The sequence below is a fragment of the Sander vitreus genome, chromosome 3, assembly GCF_031162955.1.
Source record: "Sander vitreus isolate 19-12246 chromosome 3, sanVit1, whole genome shotgun sequence".
In the NCBI taxonomy this organism is placed as follows: domain Eukaryota; kingdom Metazoa; phylum Chordata; class Actinopteri; order Perciformes; family Percidae; genus Sander; species Sander vitreus.
The window spans coordinates 30,480,954-30,494,822 of record NC_135857.1 but is presented as its reverse complement, the minus strand read 5'-3'; the positions used below and the strand labels follow the sequence as shown (position 1 = coordinate 30,494,822).

Genomic DNA, 13,869 nt, shown 5'->3' with positions numbered 1-13,869 from the left:
AGGTTGTATTTGTTTAGCATTTCCACAGCATGCAATTGTCGTTCGTATTTGGGGAGCTTGTAAAACCCTGCACCAGTCGGAAATGTGATGACGTCCCTTACTTGTAAATACATTTATTTGCTTGCTTTTTAATTCCTCCTCAGGCTTCCGTCTACGCTTTCCTCAGCCACATGAAATCTTGTGGTTTTGATCCCCTGGTTTAGTTCACATTCATAGGAAGATGTGCGCAGATTCTCTCAGCCAGAGGGAAAGTGCTCATGGAATAAGGGCAGCATTGATGTGAAAACTAAAAAAACAGATGTCAACATGTTTCATCTAGGAGGAAGTACATACAGTAGATTGATTATAATGGCACAATAATAAGACATGCGCCATCCATAATGGTTCTTAATGACCATTGTAAACAGCAGCATATCTAAATTTAAGACTTACACATAGTTGTAAAAGTCACATTAAACATTGTGTTGTTAGGAGATTGTCCAAATCTGGTACACAATGGCAGAGCAGTATGACAGAAAAATGACCCAAACAGCCAGGGTTTACTGTAGGGCCAATCCAAAGGGAGGTGGATTCAGCAAAGCCCTCTGGTTGCTTTACAAGCAATTGACCCTTCGCTAAGCCCCGCCCTTCTTAGTACTGTTGCTACACCTGACAAGCTTTCGTGTCTAGCACGTCTGTTACAGTATGTATATGCAGACATTCCCAAGGAGATAATTAGTCATTTTTGGCGAACAGGTGAAATATCTGAGAGAGCAAGACAAAAGGGACTGCAGTATGCATTCGAGGGATATATCCACGACATAATATGCAACCGATTAGAGAATAATTTCATCAAAATTGAAGCTAAAGCCTATAGGTCCCAGCGCAAGCAGCAGCAGCAGCAGCCTCATACGCTGACCATTCAAATGGGAAACACACAAATTGAGGAACAGCTATGTTCATGCACAGCAGCGTAAGTGAAATTTGAAAATAATCTAATAATTATAAATCAAACAGCTTATCCATAAGTCTTGTGGAATAAACACAAGACATTAGCCTGACCACTTTGCAATGATAACATTCTCCCGCTTATATTTTTAGCGATTAACAAAATGCTGAAATATATTTTAAAGTATGTCAGTGAGCCTCCGTCTTGCCTTTAATCATCTTATTTCACGTTCAAATATATGCATTATGAACAAAGAACCGTCATTATTTGCTGTGCTGAGTTAGCTAGCTAACATTAGCATGTTCTTGCCTTGAAGCAAACGTAGGTGTTTTTGTTAATCCTGTCTACATTTAGCTAGTTGTGAATGGGGCCTCCCACACTGCTTGATCCACGCCCGGCATTTCTCCCCTTGGGTTTTAGGTTTCGGGAAGGGAAAAACTTGCACCACTCCCTCCAAACTTTTAGGATACCGGGTATCAGATTTGCACAATCCATACGCACAACGCTTCGGCATGTTTCCCTCGCTCGAAAGCTTTACAGACCACCTGCGCCTAGTTACGGTTGCTAAGCCACGATTGGCCTGTGGCGGTTTTCGGGCGTGGCTTAGCGAAGGGTCATTTTAGGATTAGAAAAACACTTTTTGTACCAATGCAAAAGCATTATAGCAACACCTGCAGCGGGGCTCTAGGTATGGCAATGGCAGTAACTGGTTGGTCCATCATTTTAACATTGTCAATGAGAGGATGATAGCACACTGACGTGCATTCAGCTCAAAGCATTGCTGTGCCTAAGTACAGCCTCACAGAGCTGCTAAGGTGACTTTGTCTGTTTAACAAAAGAAGCCAAACTTTTTAAATTGATTTACTTATTTTATCTCAACACAAAGCAGCTGTATAAGAACTTTGTCCCCCACCCACCAACGAAAAGTGCTCTTTTTTTATGACATTGCATCTTGCAACAACAGTTTAACTGAAAGTATGGTGTTTTGTTCTTCTCTCTGACCATGTTCTATTATCATTTAGCATGTTGTATATCTGGCAGGGCCACTCCATTTTCTCCTTAATTTCTGGAGTAGCTTCTTGTCCTATCAGAGAGAGGAAGTAAATGAGCCAAGCCTCCTTCCCTCCATCTCGCTCATTTTGTATCCTTTCAGACCCAAGGGCCAGTTTGAGTAATAGTAATTGACACATTGATCTAATAGGGCCATCATAATAGGCCTGTTACTGAGCTGGGGAATGGTGCTCGGCGTCACCTTAACATGTGCAAGGACTGACATCCCGCCATGATCCATAATGATAATTGTGATTTAGCCTTGCTTTCAACCTACGCCCCAACGTCCCCGGCATCAGGAAATCTTATTACTTCTGACCCCGCATTGCCTCCATTAGAACTGGGTCATTTGTTAAAATACTGCAAAAGCAAAACAATTGAACCCTGTGCCATTTTGATTCTATAATAGTGGGTTATCATGGTCCCTTTGAATCAATTCCAGAGGCCCATTTTTCGGGATAGAGCTTTGAATTAGATTGATCGGACTGATAATGCGGAAATCGATGACATAGCCGCCTGAAAGTAAATTATCGTCGGGTGAAATTTTTGTATTAATCTTAATGCCTGTACTCTTGATTGTTAATGGTAGCTGTGCTCGCAGCGTGAGGACCTTTTTGAAATGTTGATGGCGAACCATGAGGACTGAAACATTTTTTCAAAAGTTCTTTTTTTCCTGGCACCTCTTATCTTCTCCAGTAAGCATTCACTGGAACTAGAAAGGAGGAACACACTTGTGCTTAAATCCAAGCAGTCTCTCTCACTCACGCACGCACGCACGCACAATCACACACACACACACACACACACACACACACACACACACACACACACACACACACACACACACACAGAGTCCTGGGACAATGTTTTAATTCTGGGCCTGGGCTTAGCGATCCGAGGCCTCACTTGGCGCCGTTGCTTTCCACCGCTGGCTTGGGAGACATACAATAACCACACTAGTGTGTATCTGTACTTATGTCCGTGTGTGTGCACATGTGACACATACACTCCCAGCGGGCTTTGCTCATGTATCCGTCAACAAGATGGTTGTTGGATATTGTTGCTGTAGTTATTTCATCTTTGATGAATGGGTGGGTGTTCCTGCCTTTGTCTGTGTTAAGAAAAATGAATTGTGTGTCAAAGTACTGCCTCTGGTGTTAACTAACGTGTGTGTGTGTGTGTGTGTGTGTGTGTGTGTGTGTGTGTGTGTGTGTGTGTGTGGGAGGCCTGCTTTCAGCTGCAGCTTGGAATCATGGTCGTGCATCACCTCAGGGTAGCAGATGTTTTGAGACTAAAGGCTGACTATTCCCTATTGTTGTAACTGCAGTTACATGGAAGGATTACCAACATAGGATTTTATAACAAGCCTTTAGTCTTATGATGTGCAAGTCTTTAAATGTATTGGTCGAATGACTAAACAAAAGAAAAAAAATGCCACCCTAACACTGCAACAAGAGCTGCTGAGTTCTGCTAGACACATAGAAATCTTCCATTTGAAGTTGCAATTTAAAAAGAGAATGACAGTAGTGGTGTCAGAAAACGTCTGCATAAGAAGTTACATTCATCAAAAATGTCTGTATCCTGCCCTGAAGTTTAATCAATAGTTACTTGAGGACTGCATACATTATTCAGAGACTGACTAAATGCATTTGTTTTTCTGTTTTAGGACAAGCCCCCCCTACTGTTGCGCTGACCTCTATTCTCTACGGACAGGGGAAATGGTCAAATCAATTCAGTTCAAGACGCCAATCTATGATCTCCACTGCAACAAACAGTATGTCTGGTTTAAAAAAAAAGAAAGAAAACGATTCAAGGCCCTCATATTATGTGATACACATGTTTATTTCCATTCTATTAATGGCCAATTTTTTCCCCACTTTAAGTATTCTGGTTGTGAGCCTACAAGAGAAGATTGCAGCATTTGACAGCTGCACCTTCACTAAGAAGTTCTTTGTTACAAGTAAGAAACGTTTTTATGACTTACAGTACAGAGTTGTTTTTCTATCGTACTATATAGATATTTTCTCTACAAACCACAGTTCAGGAGCACCCTAGTTATAAAGTAATAGATCATTTATGTTCCAGTATGATACCTGTTTTTGAGGAGCTTTTTTGTGTCCATCAACTTATTATTAGTGGCTTTTATTTTGTAGGTGTATTTAACCTGTTTTTCTGACTTTCTATTTAGTTACTGGCAGGAAAAGGAAGAATGTTTTCTTAAGTGACAGAAGAAGATGAATTGTTATTCAGATCACAAAGAAGTTAGAGTTTATGTAGATTGTCATCTCGTGAAATATTATTTTATTTATTATGTTTATGAAATGTTGGGCCAAACCCCAGTGTTCTGTATGTACTGTATGCAGTTGCACAAACAAATGGCACCAATCCCCTGTTCTTTTGATTTCAACCTATCAACACTAACATTGCCCAACATGATCAGTGACTCAGTTTGACTTGGTTATAATGCAACCAGCTACCATGGCCTGCTGTAGTGTGGTTCTCTCAAGTTTTGAGAATAAACTGCTTTTATCAAAACATGATGTGAGGCCCTCCATTTGAAGCTCAACACAGGGAAACTGTTTACAACACAGCTTTTGCGTCCTGATGGCTGTACCTGGCATGTCTGCTCAAGGAGGCTGTGAAAGAAAGGCCAGACTGTATTACAAGGCCATCGCTGTCCACTTAAGTCATTGACTGGAGTAAACTGACCTTACTGGCTGGCTTTAATGTGTCTCCTCTTTGTCTGCCCGCCTTCCCTATCAGTGTCTGAGCCACAGGAAACCAAACATGTTCAATAGTTATTAATCGTTTCTGAATGCAGGGGCCTCGTCTTCATAACGTTGTTTGGTCTGTTTGGGCCGTAAAAGCAGTAAACAAAGGGGTCCTGTAATGTGTGTAGCTCCGCTTTGGATGGGCCATTCTCCTGCTGTATGTCCGTCTCTTCTCCAGGGATGTGATGGTGGAAATGTCATGTTTTTAATGAGCACTTAAGACTCGTCCCATGTTTATGTTCTTGCTTTGCATTCAAGTGTTGTGTGCTTTGAGCTGGGACTTTTTTTCTTTTCTGTCCAACTTGATTCCACAGCCTTGTCTAACTATCTGAGTGGAACAGTGATCATGGTTTGATAGCTACTGTGTTTTCGTACAGTAAAAGGGTGTCTGTGGCATCTGGTTATATGTTAGTGCCATGTATAACTATAAGGCCCAGATCAGACAGAGCGCGTTTTAGCAGCCTGGGGCAGCTTTTTGTACTTCTTTTCAATAAGAGTGAGGAGTGAAGCGTTTTGCTCACTGCTTTTGCGTTGCTGAGGTCCTCGCGTTTTTCCGCTCTATGCTCCTCGCTTTTTTGCGGGAGCACCCTGGATGCCTTGAGCTGAAACTCAGAGCATCACAGCAAAATAACAGTTGGCTGTAGACAGGTGATTCTGTGGTTGCCTAGCAAGCATAACATCGTTTTGTCTGATCAACAAAAAAGGCAGTGCATTTTGCAACCTGGAAACACGCTCTGTCTGATTTCTTTGAAGCAGACTAATTGTTGTCACTACTCTCTGACTGTTCAGCCTTTTAGTTTTAAACAGATATACGTTTCATAAACAGTTTATACTCACACACATTTCCTTTTTCACAAAATGTAACCGTTTGGAACCGTAACAGTTTTGAACAATTATTCCCTGAATGAGGGCCTTCATTCTGGTTTTCCCATCATAGCTTCCTGCTTTCACAGCACTATGGGTAGACGTAGAGTAGTAGTTGTTGTTGAAATAGTAGCAGCATCAGTAATGGTAGATGTTTTACATTGTAAACTTTTAGTACATTTGAAAAAATGGAAAGTTAGAACATGGAATATCAGACGATGATAATCAGCTATTAAAGTCCTTTCAGGATTTAGCCTTCAAAAGCCTGAACCGGCTTTCTTTTCCTTTTTAAATCCACCCATCGTGTCTGTTTCCTCTTCCTGCTTCGCCCCCTGCTCTCCACCCAGGATGCCAAACACCGCCTGGGCTCCCCTCGACCTTGGAGAGGCATAAAAGGCTTCTCTGGCGTTACCAGCAGTCCTTGTGGCTTACCTCAACCCACTTTTTCCCCACCAACCCCTTCCCCAACACAGCACACTAAATTACTGTCTCCACTTCATCTGCTCCCTGAGCACTAAAATATTGTCAGGAAGCCATTTTCCCCCACACCTCCACGCACTTACATTAGCTCTGTATGTGTGTGTGTGCGTGTGCGTGTTTGCATGTGACGAGGGCCTGTGCGGGTGTGATCATTATTGGATCAACATTTTGTTGCCCGTATGTTTACGCTCTGTGGCAGACGGTCACTGTCTGTATCTGCTTGCATTTAAACATTATTTATGACAATATCAATCATTTCTCCAGTCTGTTTACAAGCACGTTTGCCTGTTTTTGGTTGATTCTGTCTTGCAGCAGAAGTAATAGATATGTAGTTTGAGCTCAGTCTTTGGTGTTAGTCATAGCAATCCACGTTCTTGTTTACTTCCACATTTGTTTGAGTGGGAATAGAAAAATATGTCCTTATAACATCCAAGACATGTATCTGCTTGTGAAGGCATAGCTTTGTTTGTCATTTAGGATTATTGGTTTCTATTTTAATTTCTGCTGACAGCACTAGTTGTGTTGCGTTGCGTGTGTGTGTGTGTTTGTGTTTGTGTGCGTGCGTGTGCGTGCGTGTGTGTCCACAGGGATTATTGTGTTAGTCAATCAGCAGAGGAGCCATCCTCAATTTATTGGGTACCGCAGTCTCCATTAGGTCATACTGTGCCCACACACAAGCCTACAGACACGTCACCCTCATTAGACACCCATTTATCTTCCCAAACAAGAGACTCCCCACAAACACATTAATGGTTTAAGATAGTTACAGACACTCTTTACGGAGGAGGATTATGAAAATCCCTGCATGTGTTTCTGTTTTTACTTGCAAACTTTTGATCATGTGGTTATTTACCAAAATGTTTATTTCTATTGTAATTATCATTGGTGCCCCTGTTAGTATGACCATATTTGTGTCTTTTTAGGCTGCTATCCCTGTCCTGGCCCCAGCCTAAATCCAATAGCTCTGGGAAGCCGCTGGCTAGCCTACGCTGAGAACAAGGTAGACACACACAAACATACACACACAGTCATCCACCGCAGAAGTGCCTTATCACGAAAGCGACATATTTACAATCCCAAAAAAAATGCATTTTATCTGCCTCTTTAATCTTTCCAGATAAACAACTCATTCCAAGAAGAGTCCATGAGAGATGATAACAATTTGAAAATCAACAGATGCATACTTTTCTGTTCTCTTCTGTGTAATGGGATTCTGAAGTACTTACAAAAACCAGAATATTCTATTGTGCTCTCTGCAATACATTTAATGCTTAATATTGGTACTGGTCTACTCAAGTAATTGACAGATGGGGCCACTGTTTGTGTGAGTGCCTAAGTATTTCCAGAAATGGCAAAATCTAGTTTTTTGAACAGCAAGAGTAATACTGGGATGGAGCCATTTAAGTGATATTGTATTTGAAATTAAATCAGTGCAGATTGGCTGTTTGGTTGTGTAATATTTCTTTCAAAGCAAAACCAATTTCATCCAAAGAGTGAATGCTTTTGAATGTCTGAAATTCTGTCAAATTTCTTCTTTTCATACAGCTTCTGCAGACTTACACTATATGTCTTGACTTTATCTATAAATCTTTGTGTTTTTGCAGTTGATCAGATGTCACCAGTCTCGCGGAGGAGCTTGCGGTGACAATGCACAGTCCTATACAGCTACAGTGATCAATGCTGCCAAAGTAAGTTACAATACATAGATACATTTACCTGTTTTACTTGAACTGCTACATTACTGCGCAACCTGTCTACATTACAGTTTATTCATTTTATCAAAACTGTACACCAGTCTACCACAGTACTATATTTTATATCATTTTTTCTATTTTATAGAGCACTATTTTATGTTTGTCTTAGATTCTCGTTAAAACTTGCATGATTTTCTTTCTTACATATTATATGAGCATTGTTGGAGGGAGCATGAGAACAAATAACTTCATTGCCTACGACTGCTTCAATAGAACTATTGTGCTCATGACAAATAAATAACTTGAACTGCAGCAAACAAAACATTTCAATATAACGCTTGTCATCACAATCCACTTTTAAAGAGTTGGTATTTTTACTGGGTATCAAAGCAAATACAAATGTATGGAAAATATGTTGAGATTAAATGCAGCAAAGCCTGAAATATGACACAAACCTTTAATACTATAGTTTGCAACTAAAAGAACCTACATTACTTTTTATTTATTTGTTTCCCCTCTCCATTGAAATGTAACCTCAATCACGTCTCCCTACAGAAGGACTGACACTAAACTAGTGTGCTTTCATCTTAAAAGTTAGAAAATGAGTTCTTGTGTTCAGACTGTGGCTAATCTGTCTAAATGTCCTTTGGTCTGGTCTTAAGCCGTTGCTCAGATAAAACAGCACCTAATACAGCAATTTCAGCTCTGCGTACACCATCTGTAAATGTGCTGACATTGGATCCACCTGGCCCGCCTGGCTGACTGGGGCTGAGCTTATGAGACACTTCATCAACCTGCCTATCTGTTTTCCCCACTGTAATCTGTTTCTCTCCAATGGTCTTGTTTTAATCATCTCCACAGGGGAGTGACTCTAAGATTGCTCACTAACGGCCAACAGCCCCCTTTGATACCAGGTGAAATTCATTCCTGGTCTGATTTAGCTGCTTGCTAACACATGCTAACTAGCTAGCTCCTCATATGGTCCTAGTTTCTCCATTTGGTCCCAGAGGAAGGGCTAATTGATTTACAAAGAGCAAGTGTATCCCTTCCCTTTTGCTTAATGAGTGCTAACAGATAGTGTGAGAGAAGTCTCATTAACAGGCTAATGGTGGTATACATCAAAAAGAGCACCGTGTCGCAAACAGGTTAGCAGCAGGGTAATGGTAAGGAGTGGACAATGGCGGGGGGGGTATTGATATGCAGACAGGCAGTCTGCTTGCCCACCCTCTCCTCATTTAGGACCATATATCTCAATATGGATGACAAGGTATCTCCTTCTGGCTTGTGGCGCGACACGCTGGCTCTTAGTGCTGACGTCCAGAGACATGGAAACAAAAAGGGGGAGGGGGGTAGCATTAAAGTGTAATGGCTTTTGTTTCTAAGAAAGATAAAAGACAAAGTGCAACAGCTCTGGCCAGACTACAAATTAGCTCTCTTATGGTAAATTTGTGTATCACATCAATCCTGTTGCCTATCACTCCTGGGTGTATGATTGAGAAAGACCTTTCACATAAATGAGGTTGTAATTTGTTTAGATGGCGACATCAGGTCATAGCTGTGTGTGTGTGTGTGTGTGTGTGTGTGTGTGTGTGTGTGTGTGTGTGTCTGTGTGTGTAAGTGGTCATGTGTTTTTGTCAGCCATCAGACAAGATATAGCAGAGACCCCCCACCCCTTCCCACAGGCAGACCAATATCCCCTGTTTGGACTACCACTAAGAACTCCACAACTGCAGTGATTAGAAAACACATTACTGTTGATCAATTAGGAGCCAAACGCCTCCCTTAATAATTAATGGCTCTACTGGCATTTTATTTTACACACACACACACACACACACACACACACACACACACACACACACACACACACACACACACACACACACACACACACACACACACACACAGGCAGCAGACACTGTTAGTGTGTGCCTGGCCAAGTGGCAAAGAGAGACAGTGGGTGATCCTCAGACCCAACAAACGCAAGGCGCCATACTGTATTGACAGGGCCGCCTAGTCTGAATGCCTGATTAGGCTCTCCGGGGCCCCTTTGGCACTTACACACACACAGACACACAGTCACACGCATTGGACTCCATTAGACAAAGACAGTGTAGTAGGTGAGATAGACTCCACTTAAGCAGCACTATCCGTTTCCCTCAATCGAGCCACAGAGGTGTGTTTGAGCCAGACACCCTGGCTGGGCCTTAAGTGGACACAGAGGAGCCTCACACACACATAACACACATGCACACCACAGTTGTCTTCTGCGGCTTCAGTGCTACAAGTCATCAGCACTACAAGTTATCAGCAGGCATCGAGTGAACACGGACGCGCGCGCACACACACACACACACACACACACACACACACACACACACACACACAGGTGCGGTATTGCACACACAACAATGCACTTGGCAGCTCCTTTGCCAGCAAAGGCTTCAAACTAAGTGAACTACAAAATACAGTATATTAGATATGTTTAGCATATATTGTGAATATATTACATCAGGTATTCCATTTTTAAGCACTGATATATTGTGTTTTATTTGTTCTTCCAGACTTTAAAGACAGGCCTGACAATGGTGGGTAAAGTTGTCACCCAGTTGGCAGGGACACTACCAGCAGGCACTCCGGACGAGGAAGGCACACCTCACAGCGCGAGCCGCCGCAGCCCCCACAACCCCGGTGTGGTCACCATCATTGACACACATAATGTTGGCGAAGGACAGGTAGTAAGCAATTGTTTCTGCTTTTGCTTGGTATTGTTAATGATTTAATCATACTGGTTTTGTATACTGTGATTCAATTTGTAAAACGGTCATTACGGGCATTAAGAAAGCAGGAAGGCATCTCGGTGTGGATAGTCATGGAAAAGTCATGGAATTTCACTCAATCAAGGCAACAGTGAAAAGAGATATCAGTCAGGATATAGCAATTTAAATATTATCAGTCTTATTCACAATACAGCAGTAAACACATAGTTACTTTTTGTAGTAAATTTGTACAAACTACACTTTGTATTCATTTCGGTAATACTTGAGCGGGTATTATTGTTGTATAATCAAATCATTGCTGACTAGACAATTCCCCCGAACTGGGTCCTTTACATATATAACACACACACACACACACACACACACACACACACACACACACACACACACACACACACACACACACACACACACGACCGATTTGTTCTTGGCTTTTTGCCTCTCTGGTCTTGTCACGTGTGACCCAGGTAAACATAACTTTTGCCTCTGTGGCTTGGTGGGAAACAGGAAAATGTTCAAGGTTGGCTTTTTTCTGTGGCTTTGACACACTTGGGTCCATTCACCTAACTCTGCACAACTCGCTGAAAGGTGTGACTTAGATTTGCTGCATATTTTAACAGCCAGCTTTTAGCCACAGTCCTGTCTGTTTTAGCAGCGCTGGTAGGAGAGACACTCTGTAAACAACCTTTGTTGGTCTGTAACCTCAGGTGTAGCTCAAGGCTGAGCGAGTGCACCATATGTCAATAAGGTTTTAACATTCAATTTAGTCATTTTTATGAGGGATTTGCAATGTGAGTGAGTAGTAAGTCCTTAGCCATATATATTTTTTTCTATTGCAATTTTCTCACTATAAAATTGCAAGTTGTGAGTAGGGGTGCTCAGAAGAGCTCAAGTTGGTCATTTGTTTAGCTTTTTTCTATTAAGAGTTAAATATGTGTTGTATGTTAGGCTAAAATATACATACAAAGGTGGGTAAGCTACATTTGGGTGTGTGTCATTATACCACATTATTCTACACAGATCCACCCAGGTACATATACCTGGATACAGAAAGTATACATACCAATATAGGGGTCTAACCCTGGTTATGGTTTGAACCATGCCAGTTGCCTTCAACAGGCTCTCCCTTTAACATTTAAAGAAATGCTAAAAGCTTTTATCCCCTTAACCATGATTAATCACACTGCAGTAGCTGTCACATTTTTAATGAGGCGTGTTAGCATACATAGTACAGTGTGTCAGTGATGTATTCACCACACACACGTTCACCGCTTTCTCCTTCTCTCTTACACATTGAATGTAGCTGCCCTGTAGCCAGTGTGTTGTCTTATAAGCTGGACCTAAGCCTTCAGAAGCAGGCCTGCACTCTGTCACCAGCCGACACACTGTAACCGTACACTGGCCATAAACACTGACTAGGCCTGGCAAGCAGGGAGGGGAAAGCTAGGAGCGGAAGAGAAATGGACAGTGAAGGGGGAGGAGTGGCAGGGTGGGCGGGCAGTAGAGAGGGAATTAAGATGGGGGTTGGGGTGTGATTTTTGGAGAAATAGGAAAAAGCAGGAATATGATAGAGATGGGTTCCTGTGGCAGTCCAGGATATTCCCATGTCTTTCAGGCTTTGAAACTCGTTATTTGGAACAGCAGCCTCATAACACACAGGCACACACTGCCCTGTGTAAGGGGCTCGGTCCTCTGGAGGACACTCTTGTTTCAAAGGGCTCCAGCAGGATTCCCTCACAGAACAACATTGTCTGCCTGCATTGTAATAAAAGTGATCTGCTTCATGTCACCAGCCTCTTTCTTTCTTTCTTTGTATTCCTTTTTTTCTCTCTCCCCCCCTCCATGCTTATTTTCTTGCTTGGAGTCTGGGACGAAATCCCTTTAGTTTTTAGGGGCTGTTTCTTGTTTTGACTAGTTCCTATTTAAAATGCTCAGCCAGCCTTCCTGACATCGTTAATGCAACATTGGGGCCAAATTTAACCCTGTGTATATTTTCTCTCTCTCACACACTAACACTTTTGCACAAAGAGGCCTCATGTCTGGTCTTATTTCTAATCTCTCTTCGTGACTAAAGGGATTTTCTGCCAGCTCCTGGTCTCGGCTCAGCCTTTGTTTTATTTGTCCCTGTCTTGACTACAGGCTTCATACAGAGATTTAGGAGCAGCCTCTACTTGTGCAAAGTGACTTATAATTTAATTTTTCTTAGGCAAGTTTCAGAAGTAGCAAGCCAAACCCAGATTCGACGCCAGTTTCTGCCTGTTTTTAGGAAAACCCGCTGTCATGGGGTATTGTCAAAGCCACATGTGACAAGCCACATTATTGCCAAAGTAAATTTGTCCATATTCTTGTCTCTGTTGTTGGCCCATACCCCATCCACACTGGTCTCAGTACAGCATCTTACTGTGCACCCACAAGAGGGCAATGACACATTCAGAAAGGAGTTTAACTTCCAGCTATTACGCTATGGGGTGATGTCAAAGAACACTGCTGAGTATGGTGATGATATCAGACCAAACCAAAATGTGAAGAGAAGTCCTTGAGCAGGGGAAAGTCCCGTTCTGGGTTCAATCTTCTTATTGTTAGAAAATGATTTTGTGTGTGTGTCTGTGTGTCTGTGTGTATGTGTGTCTGTGTGTGTGTGTGTGCACTCCAGGTCTTGGTGAGTGAGGACTCGGACGGAGAAGGAGTGGTGGCTCACTTCCCAGCCCATGACAAACCCATATCCTGCATGCAATTCAACCCCAGTGGTAAGACACACACGCGGAAACGCACACACACACACACACACACACACACACACACACACACACACACACACACACACACACATATTTTTGAGGATGGAGCTAGAGCTCTCTAAGCAAGTTCGGAAGAAAGGAAGCAGGAGAGGGATTACACTTTCATTCAAGTGTAACATGGTGTGTGTTTGACTCACATGAGGCCTCATCTTGTCTTTTAGGCCTTGGCCAGCCAACTCACCCAAATGTATTCATACTGTATTATACACAACAAACATGTGTTCAGCCTGAGTTTCCCCAATGCATGCCTTTACACCAACCTTTAGAAATGAGCAACACAAGCAGGTCAGGCATTACAGTATAGGTAGGCTATATCTCCATTGTTAATCTACACCGAACCTGTGGGGACTTCAACACAAGTCAAAGTCAAATAGCAGTAGATGTACTGATTTTACAGGGGCTTTAGTTAGGACCAGCTTTAAATGTAGAGCTCAGACATTTGTCAATTCTACAGTGTCTACAGAGTAGTCCAGTCCACATATGTACTTCCAAATGCATTGAAAC

General features: G+C 42.2%; 1 protein-coding gene across 3 annotated transcripts in view; it reads left to right on the top strand.

Moving 5' to 3' along the window:
• Positions 1-13,869, top strand: part of bcas3 (BCAS3 microtubule associated cell migration factor) — a 326,574-nt gene that overhangs the window by 32,254 nt on the left and 280,451 nt on the right. For all 3 annotated transcript variants that reach the window (XM_078246922.1, XM_078246921.1, XM_078246923.1), the window contains exons 8-13: positions 3,645-3,752; positions 3,862-3,938; positions 7,017-7,093; positions 7,698-7,781; positions 10,352-10,522; positions 13,221-13,314. In XM_078246922.1, coding sequence (XP_078103048.1) covers positions 3,645-3,752; positions 3,862-3,938; positions 7,017-7,093; positions 7,698-7,781; positions 10,352-10,522; positions 13,221-13,314 — 611 coding nt within the window. The remainder of the gene's footprint in view (positions 1-3,644; positions 3,753-3,861; positions 3,939-7,016; positions 7,094-7,697; positions 7,782-10,351; positions 10,523-13,220; positions 13,315-13,869) is intronic.